This window comes from Phyllobates terribilis, unplaced genomic scaffold (genome assembly GCF_046119375.1).
Source record: "Phyllobates terribilis strain yellow unplaced genomic scaffold, ASM4611937v1 Scaffold_10__3_contigs__length_209671492, whole genome shotgun sequence".
Taxonomy (NCBI): Eukaryota; Metazoa; Chordata; class Amphibia; order Anura; family Dendrobatidae; genus Phyllobates; species Phyllobates terribilis.
The window spans coordinates 68,028,596-68,054,708 of NW_027362770.1; the positions used below are offsets into that span (position 1 = coordinate 68,028,596).

Sequence of the window (26,113 nt, forward strand, 5' to 3'; positions counted from 1 at the left end):
CTTCCAGGTAAGCAGGAGGGCAGAGCCCATAGACAGACTTGCGGACTGGACTGTAGGCAGACTGTTGGGCTGGAAAGTAGTCAGACTGGACTGAAGAACAGACTGGCGGACAGGACTGACTTGCAGAGGACCTGAGGGCTGAAGCAAAGTATGTATAACAGAGCAACAACCTTGCACGGGCACCTCCATATTGGAGGAGGTGCCTTTTATAGAGAAAGTCCTCCGGCCATTGGTCGGGGACTTTTTAGGACGGAAAGCGCGGCCCCTTTAACAGGGAGGGAGCGCGCGCCCTAAGCACAGTGCCAGGGAAGCTGCGTGCACCAGCAGCAGCAGCAGGGAGGCTGGAAGACGCCGGAGCAGGACCGCGGCAGTAGGGGGGGGGGGGGGACGGCGTCTCTGCCTGGCAGGGGGTAGAGACGCCGATGGTACAGTCAGAAGGAGAGGAGAGTGAAGCTGATGCTGATTAGTTGCAGGGACTGCGTGACATAGTGTCACACAATCCCCGAGCCATTGCCGACACTGCCGGCACCTAAAATAGAGAGGTGAAAAAAAAAAGTTTTATTCTCCACTATTACATCTTGTGTCCAGTTCAACATTAAAAATTTGGTGAAAGGCTCTGCTTTCATTGTCCTTAACTGCAATACAGAATGCAACTCACTGCTCTATTTGAAAGGCATTTTTACCCCTTTAGATCACATATTACCTGTCTGCAGAGAAAGTATCGACTCATTGTATTGTCAAATGGGAAGGAGAGCCTTAAAAGGTGTAGTCCAAAATAGGGATTTAGGTTGAAAATTATTTTCTATTTAATGTCATAATCAAAACTGTTTTCTAATATACTTGAATTAAAAAATCCTATCCTTCCGTAACTACTCTAACGGCTTTTCTTTTTTTGCCTACTTCCTTTTAGATGATGCTTGGTTTGAGAATACCAGAGCATGCTGGTCACTGCCTCCTCCCTAAAACGAAGCGTCATTAGTGATGTTCACTTCAGGTACTGGGGTCAGTCCCTGCATGATGTGCACTGTGCAATGTGCAAAATGACAGCAAGCTCTTGCTGGCTTAGATCAGCACTTGCAAAGGTGGCACTGGTCTTTGCATGCCGGCTATTTTGACAAAGCGCACTGATAGTGCGCTCTTGCTGACTCGTTACTGCTGATGCTTATCTAATGACATTGTGCACATCTCACAGTACACATCATACAGGGACTAGCCCAGCGCCTGAAATGAAGGTCACTGTTGACACTGTTTTAGGGATGGAGCAGAAACTGCGTCAGTAACCGCAGACTCTCCCCCTTGTCAACGCTTTGTTTGAGAATCCCAGTGCATTCTTGGATACTCAAACGAAGAGTCATTAAAAAGGAAGTAGGGAAAATAAAAGGGAAAAAGCAGTTAGAAAGTGTAGTTCGGGAAGAATAGGGAATTTTTAATTCAAGCATATTAGAAAATAGTTTAGATTATAGCATTAAATAGGGATTTATTATGGAAATTAATTTTTATTTCTGACCACACCTTTATGCTACATTCACATATCTGTGTCTAGGACCATTTTCTTTCAAGTGTCATCCGTATTGCCACCTGTGCTGCATCCATTTTTTCCATAATCCATTTTTAAAAGCTGAAGAACAAACAGCCTAAACCTTTTTTGTCTACTGGCTCTAACTAATGGATCAGTTAAAATTGGATGAAACTCTGAAGCAAAAAAGCGCCACTGGCCAAGCTTACCTTGAAGGGGCGCAACCAAGTGACTACCTTGTACTCACTAAAACCTCTGGTGGTGAGGATAGGTTTGGCCGCAGGTAGTCACCAGGTACTACTCTGTGCAGAAGTTGACTGGAGGGTCAGAGGCAGAGGTACAAGGTACAGGTGGACGAAGACGTGGTCAGACAATCCGAGATCAGGGCAGGCAGTACAGGTTCAATATACGTAGCCGAGGTCAGGAGCGAAGGGATTAGGAAACACTGTAAATGAGCCGGGTCATTAGTAGGAGAAACGAACATGCACCAACAGGATCTAGAGACAAGTAACAAGGAACCCATGTTCAGGCAAGGAGTGGTGGGAGGAGCGGCACAATAAATCCCCTGCAGCCTAGGGATAGGCTGGGGAAACTAACCTCAGCAGGACACAAGCGATTAAGTGAAAGTTTGGCCGCACCTCCCTATGGCCAGGTGGAGACTCACCAGCAGCAGTAGAACGCAGCAGAACTAGAAATGCTGCAAGAGGCGGCTCAACAAAACAAATGGGAGGATCAGAGTGGTGACCGCAGTGAGTAGGGCGGCAATTACTGCCTGTGCTAGTTGTCGGCGTGACTATGGATGTGTTCTGGTTTTCATCTGTGTTTAAAAATTATCCACAAAGACTTTAATGGAGAAGTAAAATTTAAAAAAAAATTTAAAAAAATAAAGTAGAACACTTCATAGGGCAATAAGCTGCATGGTTGTAGGTGAGAAAAAGAACCCAGGTATTGCAGGCCCCACTTTGTGTCCCTGTTCACCTGATCATGATATGCACAGAAAACCAAACCTATAAAAGTCTTGTCTGTAAATTCATGGAGCGGCTGCTGGCAACTTTCTGCTGGGATTCGAATGGTCCAAACAAGCAGAACAGTAGGTGAGGCAGGTGAGGTGTTCTCACTTAAAGCTTATTTCAATAGGTATATCAAGGTGTTTCAGGGCTCCACCAACTCCTTCACCACCAAAAAATGTAAAGTGGGAAAGGCATAGAGTACCATACTCTATGACTAAGGGAGCCAGAAACTCGTTACAGTGTTTTTTTATCACTAACATGTGGAACTTTTAACTTTCTGACAATATAATAAAGCTTGAAGATTTTATCTGGAGGTGCCTTTCCTACTTTACACTTTTTGGTGGATTTTTCTGCGGGTCAGCAGCTTTACATATGGCACTCATCACAATGGAAACAGGCATGCAATGATTTAGTACGGTGAGATTCTTTTTTAAAGTTTTTGCAAACCCTTCACCATGATATTACACCTAATAACCTGGTGAAGGGGTCACTGTGACCCTGAAACACGTTAATATACCATCTTGCCTTCACCTTTATCAAATGCTGTTATATGGAGACTTTGATGGCAGAGTCTCAGCTGCAGAACAGATGAAAATAGGATATGCTTGGAGTATCACGAATTAGACACATGGATCAAATTTTAAAACGGATGTGTGTGTGAACCAATTGGGTCAGCGTGCTGTCCATTTAAAAAACTGACAGGACATGGATGTGTACGATGAATGTGAGAATGGAAGGTAAGCCTGTGTAGAGTCCATGAACAGCACAGATCAGTACCAGTATAATGTGGGGGGGGGGGAACACCAATGAAAAAAAAAAAAAGCAAACACACCTTTTTAACCCCTACACACCGAGCCTGTTTTCACTTTAATGACCAGGCCAATTTTTTACATTTTGACCAGTGTCACTTTGTGACGTTATAAATTCACGCTTTAACATATCCTATTGATTCAGAGACTGTTTTTTCGTGACATGCTATATTTTATGTTCGTAGTAAGTTTCGGTTAATATAATAATTTGCCCTTATTTATGAAAATATTGAATACATGACAATTTTTTTTTTTTTTTTTTTTTTTAAATTTTCAAACTTTTAATTTTTCAGCCCTTAAACCAGACAGTTATACCACATAAAATAGTTAATAACCAACATTTACCACATGTCTACTTTATAACAGCACCATTTTTCGTTAGCAAGTTTGAAGGGTTAAAAGTTTATCAGCAATTTCAAATTTTTCCAACAAAATTTACAAAACCAAATTTTTCTATGGACCACAACACCCCTGGAAGTGACTCTGAGGGGCCTATGTAACAAAAATACACAAAAAGTAATAAAAAAAAAAAACTACACCCCTCAAAGTAGTCAAAACTAAATTCAAGCTGCTTATTAACCCTTTAGTGGCTTCAATTAAAGCAATGTGGAAGGAACATTTTACTTTCTCCAACAAAACAATTGCTGTAGCCCCAAAGTTTGCATTTTCAAAAGAAAATGGACCATACAATTTGTTGTGCAGTTTCTCCTGATACCTAATATGTGGTGGAAAACTACTGTTTGAGGCGCACAGCAGGGCTTGGAAAGGAAGGAGCGCCAACAGAATTCTGGAGCCATTTTGACTGGAAAACATCGCGGATGCCATGTCACATTTCAAGAGCCCCTGGACATGCAAAAACAGCAGAAACCCCCCCCATTTTGAAAAACACATCTCTTGATGAATTCATCTAGGGTTGTAGTGAGCATTTCGAACCATCAGGTGATTCACAGAATTGTATAATTTTGTGTTGAGTCAATTGAAAACTACAATTTTTCCACTAAAAAGTTGCTTGCGCTCCAAGTTTTTAATTTTCAAAAGGGGTAATAAGAGAAAATGGACTGTACAATATGTTGTGCAATTTCTCCTGAGTACGCCAATACCACATATGTGGTCAAAAACTACTTTTGAGGCACAGTGCAAAGCTCAGAAGGGAAGGAGCGCCATATTGGAGTTCAGATTTTGCTGAAATGGTTTGCAGGTTCCATGTCACACTGGCAGAGCCCCTGAGGTGTCAGAACAAAAGAAACCCCCCATAAGTGACATCATTTTACAAACTACACCTCAATGAATTCATCTAGGGGTGCAGTGATCATATTGACACCACATGTGCCCCAGAATTTTATAACATTGGGCGGTGAAGAAAGAATAATTACATTTTTAATACTAAAATGATGTTTTAGCCCCAAGTTTTTAATTTTTATAAGGGCTAATAGGAAAAAATTGGACTTCAGTTTGTTGTGTAATTTCTCCAATACCCTACATGTAATCGGTAAATACTTTTCAGGCACAGTGGAAAGCTTAGACGGGAAGGAGCGCCATATTGTAGTGCAGATTTTGCGGTTATGGTTCGCAGGTGCCATGACCCACTGAGGTGCCAGAACAGCAGACCCCCCCCCATAAGATAAGTGACCCCATCTTGCAAACTACACCTTTCAATGAATTCATCTAGGAGTGCAGTGATCATATTGACACAACGTGTGTCACAGAATTTTATACCATTGGGCAGTACAATTTTTGCTGAACATGGCAATACCCCATATGTGGCTGTACAGTACAGCTTAGCCATACGTTGATACTCGGGAGGGAAAGAGCCCTATTTGTCTCTCAGACAAGTTATTGTAGAATAGTTTGGGGACAACATATTTCTTTTGGGGAGCGAGGAGCCATAGCACTTCTCCAGAGCTTTTGGGTTACCAGTAACGTGGAAGCCCCCTACATTTCCGTTAACAGATGACAGACCTGAGTGGGTACTTGCTTTTTTTGTGGATTGAGTTGAAGCTTTTATTGGGAAAATTTTACATAACGTTTGGGATAACATTTGTCCTGCACTCTACGCTAAGCATTTACTGTGCATCAGGGTTTCCATCTATATATCTGGATGACATGATCCAGATGAAACCCCTGAGGGATCCATTCACTATAATGGTGGAGGCAGCAGATTTACTATGGACTCAGTCTGGACTCTGTTGAGCAGTGGGCTTCTTTTCAGAGGTGCACAAATCTGTGGTCGACCACGCTTTTATGCATGCTTGAAAAGCCAGACACCGCCGGATCATAGGCCAGACAGCATCTACAGTGTCTCTATCTACTTCATGATAGGGAATCTTCTACTGGGGGTTCCATCTGAATCACGCATTTCAGAGACTAACACGGAAACCCTGGTGTAAGTGCTCAGCGTAGAGCACAGGATAAATGTGAGCCGAGCCTTAATTTATTTAGTGATTTATAATATATATATACACATATACATGCTCCTGGCATGGCCTAAACAGGCTACTGTAGCTGGCAGACCCGTAGGTCATCATGATAAAGATCGGGCCCTTATGATGATTGCTGCTGGGGGCGCCGATCGGAAGGGAGAGGGAACTCCCTCCCCCCTCCTAGCTTCCCAAATGCTACGATCGATATTGCGGGCACCCCTCATGGCTGTGACAGCCAGAGCTTGGCAATCACGTAAGCAGAGTTCCTGGCAGCGAATGCGTGGGCACAGCTCCTGTGCTCCACACGATTGCCATAACGTACCTATACATCAAAGGGCGGGAACCCCTACCTGACTATGATGTATAGGTACATCAAAGGTCGTGAAGGAGTAAAGAAGGATTTTTAAAGTTTATTTGTTTTGTATTTTTGAGCTCACTTACAGTCCAACACCCTAGCACAGGCATGCTAGATCTCAATGCCACCAAGGAAGTCTGATAAAGAAATAACAGTCTTAACAATAGAATATTAAGTTTTCAAAGACTGGAAAATATTAATATTTTTACTTTCATTTAGGAAAGTAGTCTATCCTTTTTGTTATGTCTCATGCAAACTGTAGGATTGATTTTATATAGGAGTTTTTTTTTTCTGTCTGACTTATAAGGAATCTTTAGAAAAATGTGACATGTTCAGCTGTATGAAGTCCCTCGGTGTTCACGTGCACATATACCATATCACATTTTACTAGTACTTTAAGAAGATGACATAAAATACAGATTTGGTGAATCTCTACTTTTGGAAGAACATTTGAACAATGAAAATAACGCCATGCCTTCATTAGTGATGCACATATCAGCTTACCAGTCCATCGCAGTTGCTGATAGCCACTGAAGCATTAGGTAGGTCCATAATGTCCCCAATATATAAGCAATCTCTGTGTAGTGGTTCTATTTCAGTCACATTGGAATCTTCCTCCCATTCCACTGTTGCTCCAGGTGCAATAAGTTTCGAGTTCACTTTTAACCTTAGATGAAATTCAGTGCCAAAAATAGTAACATTATAATAAATTTGATGCGCGGCAGATTCCTCCGCAATAGCTCTCGGAAACCGCGCCTTGTGTTTCTTTGACACTGCGTGTGATACAAAGTTTCCTTCTGCATCTGTACTGATTGGAGTTATAAGGCTGTATTCTTCAATCTTCTGCAAGAGAGAATCTAAAAGAAATGAAAAGGAATTATTTATTCTGGAAGCCAATTTGCACGGAACTCATTAGATAAAACAGTATATACGAGACGGTTTTACGATGAGAACGTTTTCTGGAACTTGGTCCAGTGACAGCCCATTTTCATGTTGCTGTAATGTTTATGCATACTTATCATATTACAGCATTAATTGCCAACATCTGTTTTATTTTTCCTTTCTTAAGCTGAAGTTGCATAACTAGCTTTTTAAATTGAAACCCCGCACTGACCAGTCCCATTGAAACGTATCACACTGTATTCAATGTGCATTCCTTGTAGAAGGAGGCTTCTTGGCTTGTGAACACGTCCACACTTGCAGAACTTCTTTCCTGAACTTTATAAAACACCTGTGACTTTCTATACAGTGATAAGCAGCACATGGTCGAAATATGGCTCGAAGTTGTGAAGAGCATCCATACGCTTTTAGAGGGATGTGACAAACATCAGTATGTCCAGCTTGTTACAAAGACATATGTAAAAGACTGAAATTCTCTTCCAGAATCATGATTCCTATGGGAGAATAACGGCTATGCAGCGTCATATGGATTTCATTGGTGTTCTTCAGTACACTGGGGTATTTTTGTCAATATCAAAAAGGTAAATCTGGTGTATGTTAAGCCTGTATCATAGTGGTTCATGCCATTTGATAAAGTCAGCGTATTTTAACTCTTTTACCCCAAAAGCCTGTTTTCACCTTCATGACCAGGCCAAATTTTACATATCAGTCACTTTACGTGGTAATAACTCTGGAACGCTCCAACAGATCCCACGGATTCTGAGACTTTTTTTTTGTACCATATTGTACTACTTCGTGATAGTGGTAAAATTTCTTCGATACGACTTGCGCTTATTTGTGAAAAAAAAAGTCGGAAATTTAGAAAAAATAAAATAAAATTTTTAATTTGTATGCCCTTACATCAAAGAGTTTATGTCACACAAAATAGTTAACAACATTTTCCACATGTCTACTTTACAATCAGCACAAATTTTTAAATTAACATTTTTTTGTTAGGAAGTTACAAACAACATTTTTCAACAAAATTTACCAAACCATTTTTTTTTTTACATTTGAAGTGAATCTGAGGGGCCTATATGACAGAAAATACCTAAAAGTGACACCATTCTAAAAACTGCACCCCTCAAAGTGCTCAAAACCACATTCAAGAAGTTTATTAACCCTTCAGGTGCTTCACAGGAAACTGAAGCAATGTGGAAGGAAATAATGAACATTTAACATTTTTCCAAAATTTTTACTTTAGACCCATTTTTTTTTTTCCACAAGGGTTATGTTATGCACACGCCCGGGCTGAGCGGCGTGTGCATGTGATTGTAGTGATTCCACTGGACCGTGCCGGAGAGTGAATGCCTGGAGGGGCTTAACTAGGTATTCACCCGATCCGACCAGGGTCGCACGACGGCATACAACGCCAGTGCACCAAGGAGGAACCGAGCAAAGGGACCAGGTGCTACTCCAGGACAGACCCCGGACATGGCTGTTGACCCACACAGGGGAATACAGGAACAGACTGGTAGGCTGGCACACAGACTGGTGGGTATAGGCAGGCACGACTGGTATGCAGGCAGGCGGGTAAGCAGGCAGGGGGGTACAGGCAAGCACAGCTAGAGTGCAGACAGGGAGGCACTAGCAGGTAGGAACACAGGCGGGATAGGACCCAGTACACACTGGGACTCAGGAACAGAGCCACAGATGTGGCAGACAAACACAGCAGAGTGAGGCCGCCCAGAGAGGTGAGCGAGAACAGGGCAGGACAAGGCCGCCTGGAGTGGTGAGCAAGAGTAGAGCAGGACAAGGCCGCCAGGAGCGGTGAACAAAGGATCAAAGCTGAGCGAGACTGCTGGAGCAGTGAGCATGAGTAAAGCAGGACGAGGCCGCCTGGAGCGGTGAGCAAGAGTGGAGCGAGACAAAGGGTCAGAGCGGAGCAAGGCTGCCGGAGCAGTGAGCAAAGGAGTCAGAGCAGGCTAGAACCGCCGGAGCGGTAAGCAAAGGAGTCAGAGCAGACTAGAACCGCCGGAGCGGTGAGCAAAGGAGTCAGAGCAGGCTAGAACCGCCGGAGCGGTGAGCAAAGGAGTCAGAGCAGGCTAGAACCGCCGGAGCAGTGAGCAAAGGAGTCAGAGCAGGCAAGGCTGAGTAGGGGGGACAGGGCTCTGTTCACACGGAACAGACAGGAAGGGAAAGGCAGAGCCAGACACCCACAGGGTACTTGCAGTGAAGTAGCGAGTGGACCACAAACTCACAAACGGGAGTACAGAGACAACAGGCAGGAGTTAGGTACGAGTTCAGACTCTCCAGAAAAAGGAAAGGAACGGACATAGAGAAAAGACAGATGAAAGATAGGAGAGAGTACAGACTGGAACTGAGTGTACGGACGAGACCGACACAGGAGCGGGACACAGGAGCGGGTCTGGGAATACGGCCCCCAGAGAGGCGGGACGAACAGGCAAGGAGCGTGTTCAGACAGGACAGACAAGATACAGGAACGGATCTAGGTAATCGGCCCCTAGAAGGCGGGAGGAACAGGCTAGGAGCGTGTTCAGACAGGCCTGGAAATACAGCCTCCAGGAAAGGCAGCAGGCAAGAGTACACAGACAGGACTCAGTTCAGACATGGGAACTGATACCGCAAGGCAGGAGACAAAGACAGGACTCAGCTCAGACACGGGAACTGATACCGCAAGGCAGGAGACATAGACAGGACTCAGTTCAGACACGGGAACTGATACCGCAAGGCAGGAGACATAGACAGGACTCAGTTCAGACACGGGAACTGATACCGCAAGACAGGAGACAAAGAACGGGACCTGGCATCTTCAGAGTGAAAGCACACACTGAATGAAACACTATGCTCAGGCAGGGATTGATGGGAGCAGCTGAGCTATATACCAGGTGACAGACAGCAATAGGCTGAGGACGCACAAGGGGTGTGACCCACAGCAGGTACAAAAAGCAGGAAGTGATCGGGCGCAGCCCTTAAGCAGCAGAAACAGACACAAACAGACAGCATGGAGGGAAGCCAGAGAGACATTCTGGACTGGAGATCAAGTGCGCGCTCTTGCACAGTGGGAGATGGACCACCATGCAAGGACGCCGCCAGGTATGTTACAGGTTACAGGCGAAAATGCACCCCGAAATTTGTTGTCCAATTTCTCGTGAGCATGCAAATACCCCATAGGTGGGGGAAAACCACTGTTTAGGCGCACGTCAGGCCTCGGAAGACTTACGTTTTGGAATGCAGACATTGATGGAATGGTCTGCGGGCGTCATGTTGCGTTTGAAGAGCCCCTGATGTGCCTAAACAGTGGAAATGCCCAACAAGTGACCCTATATTGGAATTGATCTAGTATTTCCTGGCATGTGAATTTTATAACGTGGTTGCATACGTAAATTGTGTAGAGTGCATCAGGTTGGCATATGTGAGTTGTGTAGTGTACGTCAGGTGGGCATACGAGAGTTGTGTAAGACAGAAATTAATTTAGTAGTCACGCATGGGTTAGGAGAGGAAAAGGTCAGGAGAGCAGCTGGCCAGTCCAAGCATTGCGATGCGATCTTCTTCAGTGTTATATGGCCTTCTGACTACGCCCTAAAGTTATTATTACAAAACGGGTCACCACAGATTTGAATAATGGGACTTTCAGGAAGGAGAATCCCAGCTGCGGGGAAGATGTTGAGGAGGTAAATGAATCTCAATGAATTTTGTGCATCGTACTCATACAGACACTAGCTGAAAACTTTCATATAAAAAGCCAGTATGGATTAATTCCCCTCAAAGTTTACACCACCCGCTAGAAATTTGTATCAAACTGTGGTGCATATTTTGGCACGTTGAATTGCATGTTAAGCTTCTTTCCAATAAATCACACTCCTTCGTCCTGACAAGACATAGAAAGTGTCTAAAACACATAAATATGTAGTCAGTCGAATGCAAGACAGTTTTTCTGCATAAATGAAGCCAGAATTTTGCAGCATTTTGCTGGATAAATATGCTGCCTTTCAATGAAAACTGGCTGAATTCCTATTTTAACAAACAACTGGACCCACTATCTAATGCTTATGGGGAGGGGGTGTCTTCTGATTCTCCCTCAAAAGGGAGAGGTCTCCAACATGCCTGATCTTTTTCCCACAAGAGATAAGATGCTGCCAGAAACCTATTATTATTATAAACTATTAAACACTTCTCATCAAAATAAGACATGCAAGTGTTTCTCTAAGCATATGTAAAGCCTGAAGGATGAAGAACCTTTTATTACACTTTCAACATTGAAATTGCAACACCAACAAGGAAACATCATGGAATTATGCAAATAACAGATGGATAGACATGTTAATATGCAAATGATGAAAAAAATGGAAACAAAATTTTCAAAACTTCTATAGCACATGAGCGTCACATATATATGTGCACTTGGCCATGAAAACGATCAAGATTCACTGCTGGCAGCTCCCTTTGCCGACCAATGATATCCCAAATGTCAATGGGAGACAAGTCTGGAGATGCTGCAGACTATGGCAACAGGTTTAGGCCACGCAGACTGCTCACAGTAGCATAAGCAACATGCGGCCTGACATTGTCGTGTTGCTTAACGCCTCCCTGGGACAATTTTGAAAAATGGTTGTACCGCTAGGCGGAGTTTCGGATGCATGCATATCATTAACTATAACAATAAGACGCAGGTGTAAAACAGTTTAAAATGTCGCTTAATTTATTACCTCTGGCGGATCTGTGCGAGTCATAGTCTGCTCAGGAAACTTATAGAAAGTTGGGAGAGCCAAGCTATGAAGTGCTTGGCCAATCCAGTATTGATTACCTATACGATGGCTAGGGTCAGACGGCCAGAGATTCTCTCATCTGAGAAAATCGGACCGATTATGCAAATGACACTAATCAAACTTTGATCAGCGTGTGATCAGAGTATCAGCACATTGTGATCTGATTCTCTCGGATGAGAGAACTGTAGCACACTGAGGAGAAGATGGAGAACAAAATTTCTCCATCTTCTCAGTTGTGCAAGAGTGTGGAAAGCGGACAGCACTCAAATGTCATCCAAGTGCAGTCTGATGATTTCAACGCAATCACTTGACTTGCATGGTTGAGTGCAATCTGAATATCAGATCAAACTGGATTGAGGCTTTTTCCTCGGACTGGCTGTTTAGTCGCATCACAGTCGTAAGGAAAATATGGCTGTCTGCACCTGCCTTACAGCTAGGTCATCAATACGTTAGTCCTGGACACCCATTTACCCCTTTCACTGAAAGGGAGTTTTATACATTTTGCACCTTTAAAAATAAAACCTAAGTTACTAAATATGATGTTATATTAAAACTCACATACCTGTACAGGTATATTATGAAAGTAGATACCTGCCACATTATCAAATGCCACTCAACACTTGACACTTTTATGCATATTTGTGTCAAAATGAAAATGAATTAGTAACACCTCCTTAAAATAAAAGTTTATCATGTGCAGAGGCCATATATATCACTTATACCTAGGTCTACATTGTATATATCTTTATAAAATCCTCAAAAAACACGTCCGATTATCCGCCACACCAGGATCCTTCAGACGGTACCTGAAAACCCAGCTCTTCAAACAAGCTTACAGCCTGCCATGACCCCACTGCCTCCTCAACAACACCGGAGCTACTGCAACCCCTCAACCTACTGTCTCCTTCCCCATTCCTGTAGACTGTAAGCCCGCAAAGGCAGGGTCCTCTTCCCTCCGTACCAGTCTATCATTGGTAGTTTGTTTACTGTGATATCTGTATCTGGTATGTAACCCCTTCTTATGTACAGCGCCATGGAATCAATGGTGCTATATAAATTAATAATAAAAATCAGCGCAAAAAAGACCAAAACACAAAATGAAACTGGTTTTAGACAAGAAAATTGCACTCTCACGTGTCACTTTACATAACAATAAGTTTAGAAGGATCTAAGATGGTTTGCCTTTTTTGACAAATTGAACCTCACATTAATAGCAAACAGACTGATATTTTGAATTTACTGAATGAGAAAAGAAAAAAAAACAGATCATGGAATTAAAAAACAAAAAAATAAAAAAATGTTGCACTTTTCAAACAGCTCAGAAAGGAGACGGCACCATTTGGTTTTTGGAGTGCAACATTTGCAAGATTTTTTTTGTTGTTGGGCATATTGCATTTGCAGAGACCTACGGTAGTAGTACAGGAATTTTCTGGAGACGTGACTATTTTGTAGGCTGCACCCTCAAGAAATGCAACTAGGGGTGTAGTGAACATTTTTACCTCACAAGTGTTTAGCGGGCTTCTTTAATTTTTTAAAGGTAAATGCTATGTTTTTTATAATTTAATGTAGAGTTTTTTTTTTTTTTAAAAACTAAGGGTAATTTCTACAAGCTATAGGAAAACAAAATGTGTCCTGTAATTTATTACTCAATTTCTTTTGAATACAGCAATGCCCTATATGTGTTTTTACTCTACTGTTGGGTACACCGCATGGCTCAGAATGGGAGGAGCGCCATTCGGAATGTACATTTTTCCTGGAATGGTTTCCTGCAGCCATATTGCATTTGCAAAACCCCTGAAGTATTACTATAGAGGAAACCTCCCAGAAGTGATCCCGATTTGGAAACTAAAGCCACTATACCCCTTAATAAATACCTTGAGGGAATATGGACTCCAAAAAGGGTCTTCAAGAAATTGTACAGCAGATGACAGTGAAAATGTGTATTTTTTTCTCCAATCAGGGTTTGTTTAGTGGAGGATGACTGTAGTATTACTGATGTATTAACTTTATACAGTGGGTCAGTATGATTATAGATTTGGGATGTCTTTATAGTTTAAGGCTATGTGCCCACGATGCAGAAATGCTCTGGATTTTTCCTGAGCGTTTCTGCATCTCCCATGCGGATTGTACATGCGTTTTTCCTGCCAGGGACAAGCGGATATGAAGCGTTCTTCACATGCATTTCCGCATGCGGGTTGACAAGCGCTTTCCAAACGATTTTAGCATCACTTTGAAAGTGCTCGACAACTTGGTCACACTATATAAATCCATGCAACCGGCATGGAGTTATATAGTGTGACCGAAAAAAATGGCAAAAAAGAAAAAAAGAAATATTATACTTACTTTCTGATGGCCCCCGGTGTCTTTATCCGATGCATCCTGGTTTGCCGGCAGCTCACGGTAGATTTAAGGACCTGCCGACGTCAGCGGTCGCGTGACCCGTCACATGACTAAATGACGTCATGGCAGGTTCTTCAGGCCACCGCGAGCTGCCAGCAAGCAGAGACAAGGACACCAGGGGCCATCAGAATGAAAGTATAATATTTATTTTTTTATTCTTTTTTTTACAGGTTCTATGGTACCCAGGTCCGGAGGAAAGATTCCTCTTCTCCAAACCCGGTTACCATGCGCACATTGAAACGCATGGTATCCGCATGTACAGATGCAGTGATGAGGATTCCATGCGTTCCAATGCAAGTCAATGGCGGCGAAAACGCCACGCTTTCGCAAAATAATTGGCAGTGCTACGTATTTTTCCGCAATGATAACCCACAGCGGAAATTTCTGCAGCATGTGCACAGCACATGCGGATTATCATCGGGGAACATGGCAGGCCTTCTACCAAGCGTTTAAGCGTTTCTGCAGCGGAATTGCCACTGTGGAAAAGCTTAAAAAACGCATAGTGGGCACACAGCCTAATTCATGCTTTACTAAATCTGTAAAAGCACATAGTGTTGCTGGATTTTGTGAGACGTAACCTTTTTATTTTTTTTGATGAACAACAATAAGAGCTTTTTATTCTGAAGGATGAGTTGGAGTTTTTATTGGTAACATTTGGGGTGTATTTCCCCTTTCATTCGATGTTTGTGAGCGAGTGACAAAAAAAACAAAAACAAAAAAAAAAAAGCAATTCCGACTTTTTTGTACGGTGTTCATCGAGTACAGGGCTGTGGAGACGATAAGCCAAGCCTCTGACTCCCAACTCCCTCATACATGGCTCATGTTGAAGTGATAAATTTACTGTGGTAAAATGGTAGCATCAGGCTTTTATCACCTTTCTAATCCAATAATCAAGCTATTTACTTGTCTTAATACTGTTTTCTGTCACTCTAGCAGTTCTGAGATGAGTGCAGGCATTTCTTCCCAGTGCCTTTTTCTTCTTATCTGTAGAGGAGGAGCTTCACTACTGAGCATGTACATAAAGTACAGCACAGATTTCTCTCAACTAAAAGCCTAAATCTTTAGATCAGGAACAGAACAGACATTTCTAAAGACATTTCATAACTTTCCCAAATGCTTATGAAAAAATATTCATCACATAGAGCATTGAACTACTGTACCCAATTTATTATACATATATATTTTAGGAGTCAGTCCATTTTATACTGACTACGACTCCACAGGACTGACTGAGTGGGCTAATTGGCATGGGCAGTTAAGCACAGAATGATACCAAATATGTATAATTTATTTATATTTTATATACATACACATATATTTCAGGTTGGGAGATCCTTTGCAAGTTTGTGCAATGTGGCCAGATTAAGGACTGCAAAACACGGATGTGCGAAACCAGCCTTAATTCACAGGTGTACAGTCATGGCCAAAAGTATTGAGAATGAGACAAATAGTAATTTTTACAAAGTTTACTGCTTCATTTTTTGTAATGGCAATTTGCATATACTCCTGAATGTCAAAGAGTGATCAGCTTAACAGCAATTACTGTACTTGCAAAGTCAATATTTGCCCAGAAAATGAACTTTAACCCCCAAAACACATTTCAACATCATTGCAGTCCTGCCTTAAAAGGAGCAGCTAACATCGTTTTAGTGATTGATCCATTAACACAGGTGTGGGTGTTGATGAGGACAGGGCTGGCGATCAGTCATGATTAAGTAAGAATGACATCACTGGACACTTTAAAAGGAGGCTGGTTCTTGGTATCATTGTTTCTCTTCAGTTAACCATGGTTATCTCTAAAGAAACACGTGCAGCCATCATTGCACTGCACAAAAATGGCCTAATAGGGAAGAGTATCGTAGCTACAAAGATTGCACCTCAGTCAACAATCTATCGCATCATCAAGAACTTCAAGGAGAGAGCTTCCATTGTTGTCAAAAAGGCTCCAGGGCGCCCAAGAAAGACCAGCAAGCGCCAGGACCGTATCTTAAAACTGTTTCAGCTGCGGGATCGGACTACCAGCAGTGCCGAGCTTGCTCAGGAATGGCAGCAGGCTGGTGTGAGTGCTTCTGCACGCACTGAGGCGGAGACTCTTTGAGCAAGGGCTGGTTTCAAGGAGGGCAGCAAAGAAGCCACTTCTCTCCAGAAAAAACATCAGGGACCGACTGATATTCTGCAAAAGGTACAGGGAGTGGACTGCTGAGGACTGGGTCAAAGTCATTTACTCTGATGAATCCCCTTTTCGATTGTTTGGAACATCTGGAAAACAGCTTATTCGGAGAAGAAGAGGTGAGCGCTACCACCAGTCTTGTCTCATGCCAACTGTAAAGCATCCTGAAACCATTCATGTGTGGGGTTGCTTCTCAGCCAAGGGAATCGGCTCACTCACAGTCTTGCCTAAAAACACAGCCATGAATAAAGAATGGTACCAGAATGTCCTCCAAGAGCAACTTCTCCCAACCGTCCAAGAGCAGTTTGGCGCCCAACAATGCCTTTTCCAGCATGATGGAGCACCATGCCATAAAGCAAAGGTGATAACTAAATGGCTCATGGAACAATACAGAGATTTTGGTTCCATGGCCTGGAAACTCCCCAGATCTTAATCCCATTGAGAACTTGTGGTCAATCATCAAGAGACGGGTGGACAAACAAAAACCAACAAATTCTGGCAAAATGCAAGCATTGATTATGCAAGAATGGACTGCTATCAGTCAGGATTTGGTCCAAAAGTTGATTCAGAGCATGCCAGGGAGAATTACAGAGGTCTTGAAGAATAAGGGGCAACACTGCAAATATTGACTTGCTGCATTAACTCATTCTAACTGTCAATATAACCTATTGGTACTCATAATATGATTGCAATTATATTTCTGTATGTGATATAAACATCAGACAAACACTAATAAAAACCAGAGGCCAGCAGATCATGTGAAAATATAATTTTGGTGTAATTCTCAAAACTTTTGGCCATGACTGTAGATACAAAGGCTGAGATTTGCCCATTAGTAGCAAGGATGTATCTCGTATAAGAAACATATTTGGCAGGGGAAAGGGGTAATGGTATCCACATGCTTGGGATGGGAACATAAGTGTGTAATGAAGACTATCTGGCCTGACGACAGGGAATCCATGGCTTCATATATCGCCATTGAAATGCATCCTCCTTGGTACAAACAGCAGCACGATGGCACTATTATACTGCTGACATCCTTCTGGAACATACTAGGCCAAAGGAAGGCCTGCATCCCTGAGGACGGAGTGAGACCATTGATTGGCGAGTATTGAGTGGGAGAAACAGGGGGCACTGTGTATATTCTAACTGCTGAAAAAAGGAAGGGGCATGGTGGTTCACTAAATTTATTATTTGGGAGTGCAGTGTGTATATCCTATTTCTTTTACACAGATGCAGTGTATTTTTTTTCCTGGAGTTACAGTAGATTAATACTTTTCAGGTGACATCATGTAGTCACAGGTTGTGACATACGGTAATTACAGTCAGGGGGCAGTCTTGTTTTGAACTTTTTACAGGAGGGCAAAGTGTCTAAAGACTGAAACTAATAATTTTGCCTTCATCTATAGCAGGGGTGGGTATTTTATTTTTTTTTATTTTACACAAGGGCCATTTGGATAATTAGATCATCCTTCGGGGGTCATACAGAATTGTCAACTTGGAAATTACCCTGCTCTATTCAAACATTTAACTATCTAACCCCTAATGTGATGGCAGGAACAGATTCGCTTCAGTGATGCTGTGATGTTAGGTGGTATGGATGATGTTTCTACTTGGAACTGCTTTTCCAGATTTACTACGGTCTGGAGCACAGGCGACTCTTTGCGATTTTACGTTTTGTAAAGAACTCGCAGCAGTAAGTCGTGCTGAACACAGATGTATATTACTCTGCAGGTCTCCTCAGTGAGAAATCTCTCTCTTCACGTTACATTTACAGAACTCAAGTAGTAGGAGATCTGCAGTAAACAACATAGGAGACAGACTGCCATTTACACTGTGTGCAGAATTATTAGGCAAATGAGTATTTTGATCACATGATACTTTTTATACATGTTGTCCTACTCCAAGCTGCATAGGCTTGAGAGCCAACTACCAATTAAGTAAATCTGGTGATGTGCATCTCTGTAATGAGGAGGGGTGTTGACTAAGGACATCAACACCCTATATAAGGTGTGCTTAATTATTAGGCAACTTCCTTTCCTTTGTCAAAATGAGTCAGAAGAGAGATTTGACGGGCTCTGAAAAGTCCAAAATTGTGAGATCTCTTGCAGAGGGATGCAGCAGTCTTGAAATTTCCAAACTTTTGAAGTGTGCTCACCGAACAATCAAGGGTTTCATGGCAAATAGCCAACAGGGTCGCAAGAAGCGTGTTGGCTAAAAAAAAGGCGCAAAAAACTGCCCATGAATTGAGGAAAATCAAGCGTGAAGCTGTCAAGATGCCATTCGCCACCAGTTTTGCCATATTTCAGAGCTGCAACGTTACTGGAGTATTAAAAAGCTCAAGGTGTGCGATACTCAGGGACATGGCCAAGGTAAGGAAGGCTGAAAATTGACCACCTTTGAACAAGAAACATAAGATAAAACGTCAAGAATGGGCCAAGAAATATCTTAAGACTGATTTTTCAAAGGTTTTATGGACTGATGAAAAGAGAGTGACTCTTCATGGGCCAGATGGATGGGCCAGAGGCTGGATCAGTAAAGGGCAGAGAGTTCCACTCCGACTCAGACGCCAGCAAGGTGGAGGTGGGGTACTGGTATGGGCTGGTATCAAAGATGAACTTGTGGGACCTTTTCGGTTGAGGATGGAGTGAAGCTCAACTCCCAGACCTACTGCCAGTTTCTGGAAGACAACTTCTTCAAGCAGTGGTACAGGAAGAAGTCGGTATCGTTCAAGAAAAACATGATTTCCATAAAGGACAATGCTCCATCACATGCATCCAACTACTCCAGCGTGGCTGGCCAGTAAAGGTCTAAAAGAAGAAAAAATAATGACATGGCGCCCTTGTTCACCTGATCTGAACCCCATAGAGAACCTGTGGTCCATCAGAAAATGTGAGATCTACAGGGAGGGAAAACAGTACACCTCTCGGAACAGTGTCTGGGAGGCTGTGGAGGCTGCGGCACACAATGTTGATCGAAAACAGTTCAAGCAACTGACAATCTATGGATGGAAGGCTGTTGAGTGTCATCATAAAGAAAGGTGGCTATATTGATCACTAATTTTTTGGGTTTTTGTATGTCAGAAATGTTTATTTCTAAATTTTGTGCACTTATATTGGTTTACCTGGTGAAAATAAACAAGTGAGATGTCATTATATTTGGTTTTTATTAAGTTGCCTAATAATTCTGCACAGTAATAGTTACCTGCACAAACAGATATCCTCCTAAGATAGACAAATCTAAAAAAACCCACTCCAACTTCCAAAAATATTAAGCTTGGATATTTATGAGTCTTTTGGGTTGATTGAGAACATAGTTGTTGATCAATGATAAAAATAATCCTCAAATACAACTTGCCTAATAATTCTGCACACAGTGTACACATCACATAGGAGACAGCAAGACTGCTGTATGCACATCACATAGGAGACACCCGGACTGCCATATATAGGAGACACCGAGACTGCTGCATAGACATCCCAAGATACATGGGGCTGCGGCATAGACATCACAGGTGACATAAGGCTATGGCACAGACATAGGGCTGAGGTATATACATCAAAAGGAGTCGCTGCTGTCTTTTACTTTGGGACAGAAATGCATCACGTGCAAACTCCACACACAAAGAATGTCCGGACGCTGGCACTGGACGGTGTTATTACATAATCTTTCATTGCACACACCACAGCGTTCAGTAGTGAAGGCTGCGTGCGTGTGATCGCAGAGTAGAAGAAATTAAAATGGCAGCAGCGGTCAAAATGCAACTGCCAGCCCAAGCGTTGCAGTCCCAGGGAATTTGCCTGGGGGCTGGAGAAAAAGTCATCGTGGGCCGTAAACAGCCCAGGGGCCTGAATTCCCACCTCCCCCCCCCCCCCAACCGATCTATAGGATGCATGAATAGCTGAAGAGGTCTGGGCAGCAAACTTTGCAGAGGTGACAGAAAGATGAAAGCAGTTCTTAAGGCCTGAACCTTGAAATGCAACTTTTACTTATAGTGTGTATTCCAAATAGCCCTGACCTATAGCTACCAATCTTGATTGTGAAAGGGAGAACAATGAAAGGTTGGATGCCGTCCCTTATACAATGATGATCTAAGTAACCACTTTCTAAAGTCTCATCCCAGGTTCTTTTACCACCTTGGAGTGGGAGGGATGATAATTCACAGGAGCATGAACAGCATAAATTACTGTAGTCGGTATTCACATATTCATTGGCACATCTATGCAGCACAGCCATTACAATGTCAGAATGTGGGCATGTAAACTACAGGGAAAAATATTTATCTTTGTACCATGTTAGCCAGTAGATAGAATAATATTTAGATTTGAAAGTCCTCAGTGGTTGATACCTTTTAATGGCTAACTGAAAAGATGGTAACAAATTGCAAGCTTTTGAGACTACTCAGGTGTCTTCATCAGGCATAGTATAAGGGTATATGCACACGATCAGTGTTCACTGCGGACTGGACGCAGCGCAAATGCGCTGCATGTGATTCGCAGCGACCAGATGTTACAGCATAGTGGATGGGATTTATACAAATCCCATGTCCACCATGCGTCTGCAGCACACCCGCGGAAATTGACATGCGGCACGTCTTTCCAGACCGCAGCATGTCAATTTCTCTGGCGGGTCCGCATGCGGGCTTTACCCATAGACCTAATCTCTATGGGGAAAGTCTGGAGGTGGAAGAGAGAAGAAAAAAAAAAAAAAAAGGAGGCCGGCGCTCATTTGCATAATGAGCGGAAGTCGGAGGCGGCTTCGCCGCAGCCAGCTCCGGATAGTCTGCACATACCCTAGCAGAAAATCTGAAGAGTCTCATATTTATACACAAGACATAGAAATAATGCAACAGATGAGACAAGTGATGTGAAGCAGAACTATGAGTATGGGAGAAGGATAAACACTTGTGGCCATAAATATTGGAGCAGTTCATAGATTAGGAGTGTGAAAGTTTTATTGTTCTGTCATTGAAGTCTGGTTGAGTTTTGTGATGACCCCACAGGTCTGAGGAGCACATTCCCTAGTTGATGTAGAATGACAAATTCATTTGACACATTCATTCCTACATTGAATGAGTCAAAGGTTGTAATAAATTTGTATTCCCAGACTTTTCTATCTCTCTGAGATTTTAAATGATCTTTTAATACCAGTAATTTCATGTCCATGATGCGGTGATCAGGTAAACAAAAATGTTTGGCCACAGGTAGATCTATTCTTTTTTCTGTCATGGTCTGGCAATGAGAATTCATCCTTGTTCTAAGTTTTTGTCCTGTCTCGCCTACAAACAGACCCCAGCTGGACATTTGGTACATATAATTAAGTACACCACATTAGATGTGATGCACCTGAAAGTACCTGGGATCTTGTAGTCCTGATGAGAGTTGGGAATAATTATCTTGTCCGTGGTCATTATAAATGGACAGGTTTTACATTTTTTTCTGGTTGCAGGGAAACATTCCTGTAGCTGGTGGAGAGGACAGAGCTTCGGAAAATGATGCTGCTTAGATTTGGGGGCTGCCTAAAACACAGAAGTGGGATGTCTGGAAATATGGATTGTAATCGGACTTCTTTTTGTAGTAAAGGTTGTAGTATCCGTGCAGCTCCCCTTGCCATCTCCAGATTTGGATTGTAGGTGACTACTAGAGGCACCCGGTTGCTTGTTTAGTTTTGTAATGCAAGAGGCGATTCCTTGATTTTCTGGTAGCTCTTGTAATCTGGTTCTTGGATGGTAGCACTGATTTAAAAAGGTCTTTCTGAGGCCACCAATGTGTTTGTCTATCCATGGGGTTGGAACATATCCAATTGTATCTGATGGCTTGGCTGTACAGTTTTTTTTTTGTCTGTTTTGGATGGAAACTGTCCCATTTAAGGCATGATGGATGGTCGATTGGCTTCTGGTACAGGGATGTCTCTATTTCACTTTTCTGTAGCTTAATGATTGTGTCCAAAAAGTTAATTTCAGTACAGGAGTAGTTGAGTGTTAGGTTGATGGTGGGGTGAAATTGATCAAAGTGTTCATGGAATGTCTTTAACTGTTGTTCAGACTCCATCCAAATTATTGAAATATCGTCAATGTAACAATAGTAGGCCAGAAGAGACCTGAGTAGTCTCGAAAGCTTGCAATTTCTTACCATCTTTTCAGTTAGCCATTAAAAGGTATCAACCACTGAGGACCCTCAAATCTAAATATTTTTCTGGCAAGTTAACTAGCCATTATACGGTAATTGATTATAGTTCCTCAGAAACACAGACAGTCAACACTGTGGTGTTCATACAGATAAAACCTGTGCAATATACATATTATGTGTCAAATATTTCTATCATGTAATAACTAGTATCTATCCTCATCATGTCACAGGAGATCATCTGTATTCTCTATTGTTAGAAATATTGCAATTTTCTTTGTTCTATTCTTAGGTCGATGGATAATCATTTTTGATTGGCTAGGGAACATGTCAAATCAACAGATAATCTAAAAAGAGCCCATAGAAGAAGCCAGGTTTTTGTGAATGTTTCTAACGGCAATTATAGGGAGATGTCAACTGATGGAAAAATTAAAGGGGCAGTCTGGCACCCAAAATTTATTTTCTAACTATCTTTACATCCTAACTAGTGTTAAGCGGGCGCTTGTTTAACCCTTTAAATGAACATGCTCGGGTGCTCACCGAGAATTTTCAGCGTACTCGGCCTCTAGATTTTAGCCTCCGCGGCTGCATGTGTCACAGCTGTCTAACAAACAGGCAATACCTGCATGAGTCACAGCTGTCTATCAGCCGTGACACATGCAGCCGTGGCAGCTCAAACAGATGCCGAGCACGCCGAAAATACTCGACGAGCACCCGAGTGTGCTCGTTTAAAGGGATAAATGAGCACGCTCGCTCAACACGAATCCTAACCAATTACACAATTCCCTGCACGTCTTCCAATCTAGCTAATCTCTAAATGCATTTTTTATTGTACTTCCTGTGATATTTTGTTTGAGGGGAGTCTCAAATGTGACATCACAAGAGGCTGGGGCTGCACTCACTACCCGCAGCATCTATCACCCCTCTTGGAACAGAACATCAAAGGGCAGCGCTGTAGTTACTCACTAGTTTCTTCCATCGCTGTCCCCTCTGAAGACGTCCTACATCATGGGTGATGGATGCTGTGGCAGTTGATAGCTCAGCGCCGGCTACCTGCTCCTGTCTCCTTGCTGTCATAACTTCTATAAGAGAAGAGGTCATCAGGGGGTGGAGATAGAAGCAATGAGTGGCACTAGCACTACCACACAGCTTCTAGTACTGACCTCAAATGAGTTGTCATCAGGGGGCAGCATTGAGGTCACTCACTGCTTCTAGCACTGCTCCTGATGACTACTCGAGGGCGGTGCTAGAAGCAGTTATTGACACCATCACCGCCGCGATGACAATTCATTTGAGGGCAGTACTAGAAGCTGTGGGATGGTGCTGGTGCCAATCATTCCTATCTCAGTCCCTTGACATCCCGATCTTCTTTCACCATTAGAAGCAGGAATCTGGTGCTGCACTCACATCTGCCACAGCATCCATCACCCAGGATATAGGACATCTTCAGAGGGAACAGCAATGCAAGAAACTTGTGAATAACTGCAGCACTGAACTCTGACATCCTGCTACAGGAGGGGCGATGGACATTGCGGGGAATGAATGCAGCCCCAGCTTTCTGTGACATTTAAAAAAAATAAAATGAAAAAATAAATAAATAAATAAATAAAAACACATTTAGGGATTAGCTAGACTGGGAAAAGTGTAGGGTATTGTGAAATAATGCAAATTACAAAAGTTATTATGGTATAAGGATAGTTCGAAAATGCATTTTAGGTGCTACACCATCCCTTTAAGAGCTCTAATGCAGTATGTGTCCTAGCACCAATGCAAACCGGTGGCTTTCACTAGTTTGGCCAAAATGTGATCTACAATCTCTGATTCTAGACATACTGTAGATACTTCATTTTAGCACGTGCCACAGTCCAGTTCCAAAACGGGGAGCATATTGAGTGTGTACCAGTATTGTCCATTAATCAGAAGCACATCCCCAGTATGAATAGAAGAGATTGTGGAGCACATCTGAGATATCTCTATCTATCTATCTATCTATCTATCTATCTATCTATCTATCTATCTATCTATATTTATATTATTTTTTTTTTCATTTTAGAAATTTTTCCTTCATAAAATGTCACCCATCTGTACAAATCCATTGAGAAACAAACTGGAATCATTTTGAGGGGAAAAAGAAAAATGACCAAACTAAAATAATGTGGTTGCATAAGTGTGAACGCCCTTTTATAATTGGGGATGTGGTTGTGTTTAGAATTATCCAATCCCATTTATACTCGTGTTAAAAAGGAGTCAGTACACAAGTGCCATCATTTAAAGCCATTTGGATTAGTCCCTTATAAAGTTTAGCTGTTCTAGTAGGATTTTCCTGATATTTTCTTGAAAGCGTTTAGTCACAATTCCACCACTTACGGTGTCCTAGGTATGTAGAGAGTGACAGATCAGTCACCCTATAGAATCAGGGGCGTGCTGAGCCGTTAGTATTGTGAGTGACAACCCAGCCGCCCAATCTGGCCAGGCTTGCTGTGTTTCCTGCAGGTGTCACCCGTTCTGGATATTTAGCTGGCTGACAATGGTCAGCGCATTGCCAGTCATAGCTTTGCTCAGTGGTGTGTGTGCGCCTTGTGCTCTGTGTTCGGGCTATTCAGATCTTTGCTGCCTTACAAGAGGATAATTGGTCTGAGAGGCTGCCAAGAGGACTACAGCACCATTAAAGGAGCTGTAGGAATTTCTGGCAAGTACTGATTGAGTACTGCAAGTGACAACGTTCTCCCATATACTTCATATGTCTGGCCTGTGGAGTAGTGTAGCAAGACGATGGCAATTTTTTTTTTTTTTTTTTTTTTAAACAAAGAAAAGATATCCAAGCCTGGCTATGTTTTGCCAAAACCTATATCAAGTCTGCCAAAAGCAGTTATTCCAAACGGTATGTTTGGTGCAAAGTCAACACTGAGCATCACCAAAAGAACACCATACCCACTGGAGGCAGCATTATGTTTTTGGGCAGTTTTTTTTTGCAGCTGGGAATGGGGCTTTAGTCAAACTGGAGGGAATTATTAACAGTTTCAAAGTTCAGTCAATTTTGCATCAAACCCTTCTGGCCTTTGCTAAAAAGCTGGAGGAGATGTCGTTGTCGTGCTGAAAGACAAAATTCATTAGGCATATCTCCAGATCAACAAAAGAATGGCTTTGAGAACAAAATCAAAGCTCTGAAAGGCCCAGCCAGAGCCCAGAGCTGAATCCAATTTAAGATCTGTGGGTGGCCTGAAGTGGGCTGTACAAAAGGAGATGCCCTCGCAATCAGACAGATGTGGAACACTACTGGGAAGAGTGGGCAAAGATTGACAATTCTAGATGTGCCATACTAAAAGACTCCTACCCAAAAAGACTGAATACTGTCATAAATCAATATTTTGTTAAAGTATCCTTTTTATTTAAGGGTGTGCATATTTATGCAACCACATTATTTTAGTTATTTTTAATTTTTCCACCTGAAAAGATTTCAGTTTTTTCCAAGCGGAAATGTACCAAAAACGCTATATAATCTGTCTGCCAGCTAATGCAATGACAATCCTGATGTGCTGTGAACATAATGTGGAATTTTCAAATCAGGATTGTCATTGTGTTAAAATCCGCAGCATATCCATTCTTTTTAGCATTTCTGCAAAGAATGGTACCCGAGCC

General features: G+C 42.4%; 1 protein-coding gene across 3 annotated transcripts in view; it reads right to left on the reverse strand.

The window, feature by feature from the left end:
* The window catches only part of LOC141164392 (A disintegrin and metalloproteinase with thrombospondin motifs 2-like), an 837,082-nt gene that overhangs the window by 794,487 nt on the left and 16,482 nt on the right, over positions 1 to 26,113 (reverse strand). For all 3 annotated transcript variants that reach the window (XM_073649565.1, XM_073649564.1, XM_073649563.1), the window contains exon 2: positions 6,615 to 6,967. In XM_073649565.1, the coding sequence (XP_073505666.1) occupies positions 6,615 to 6,967 (353 nt within the window). The remainder of the gene's footprint in view (positions 1 to 6,614; positions 6,968 to 26,113) is intronic.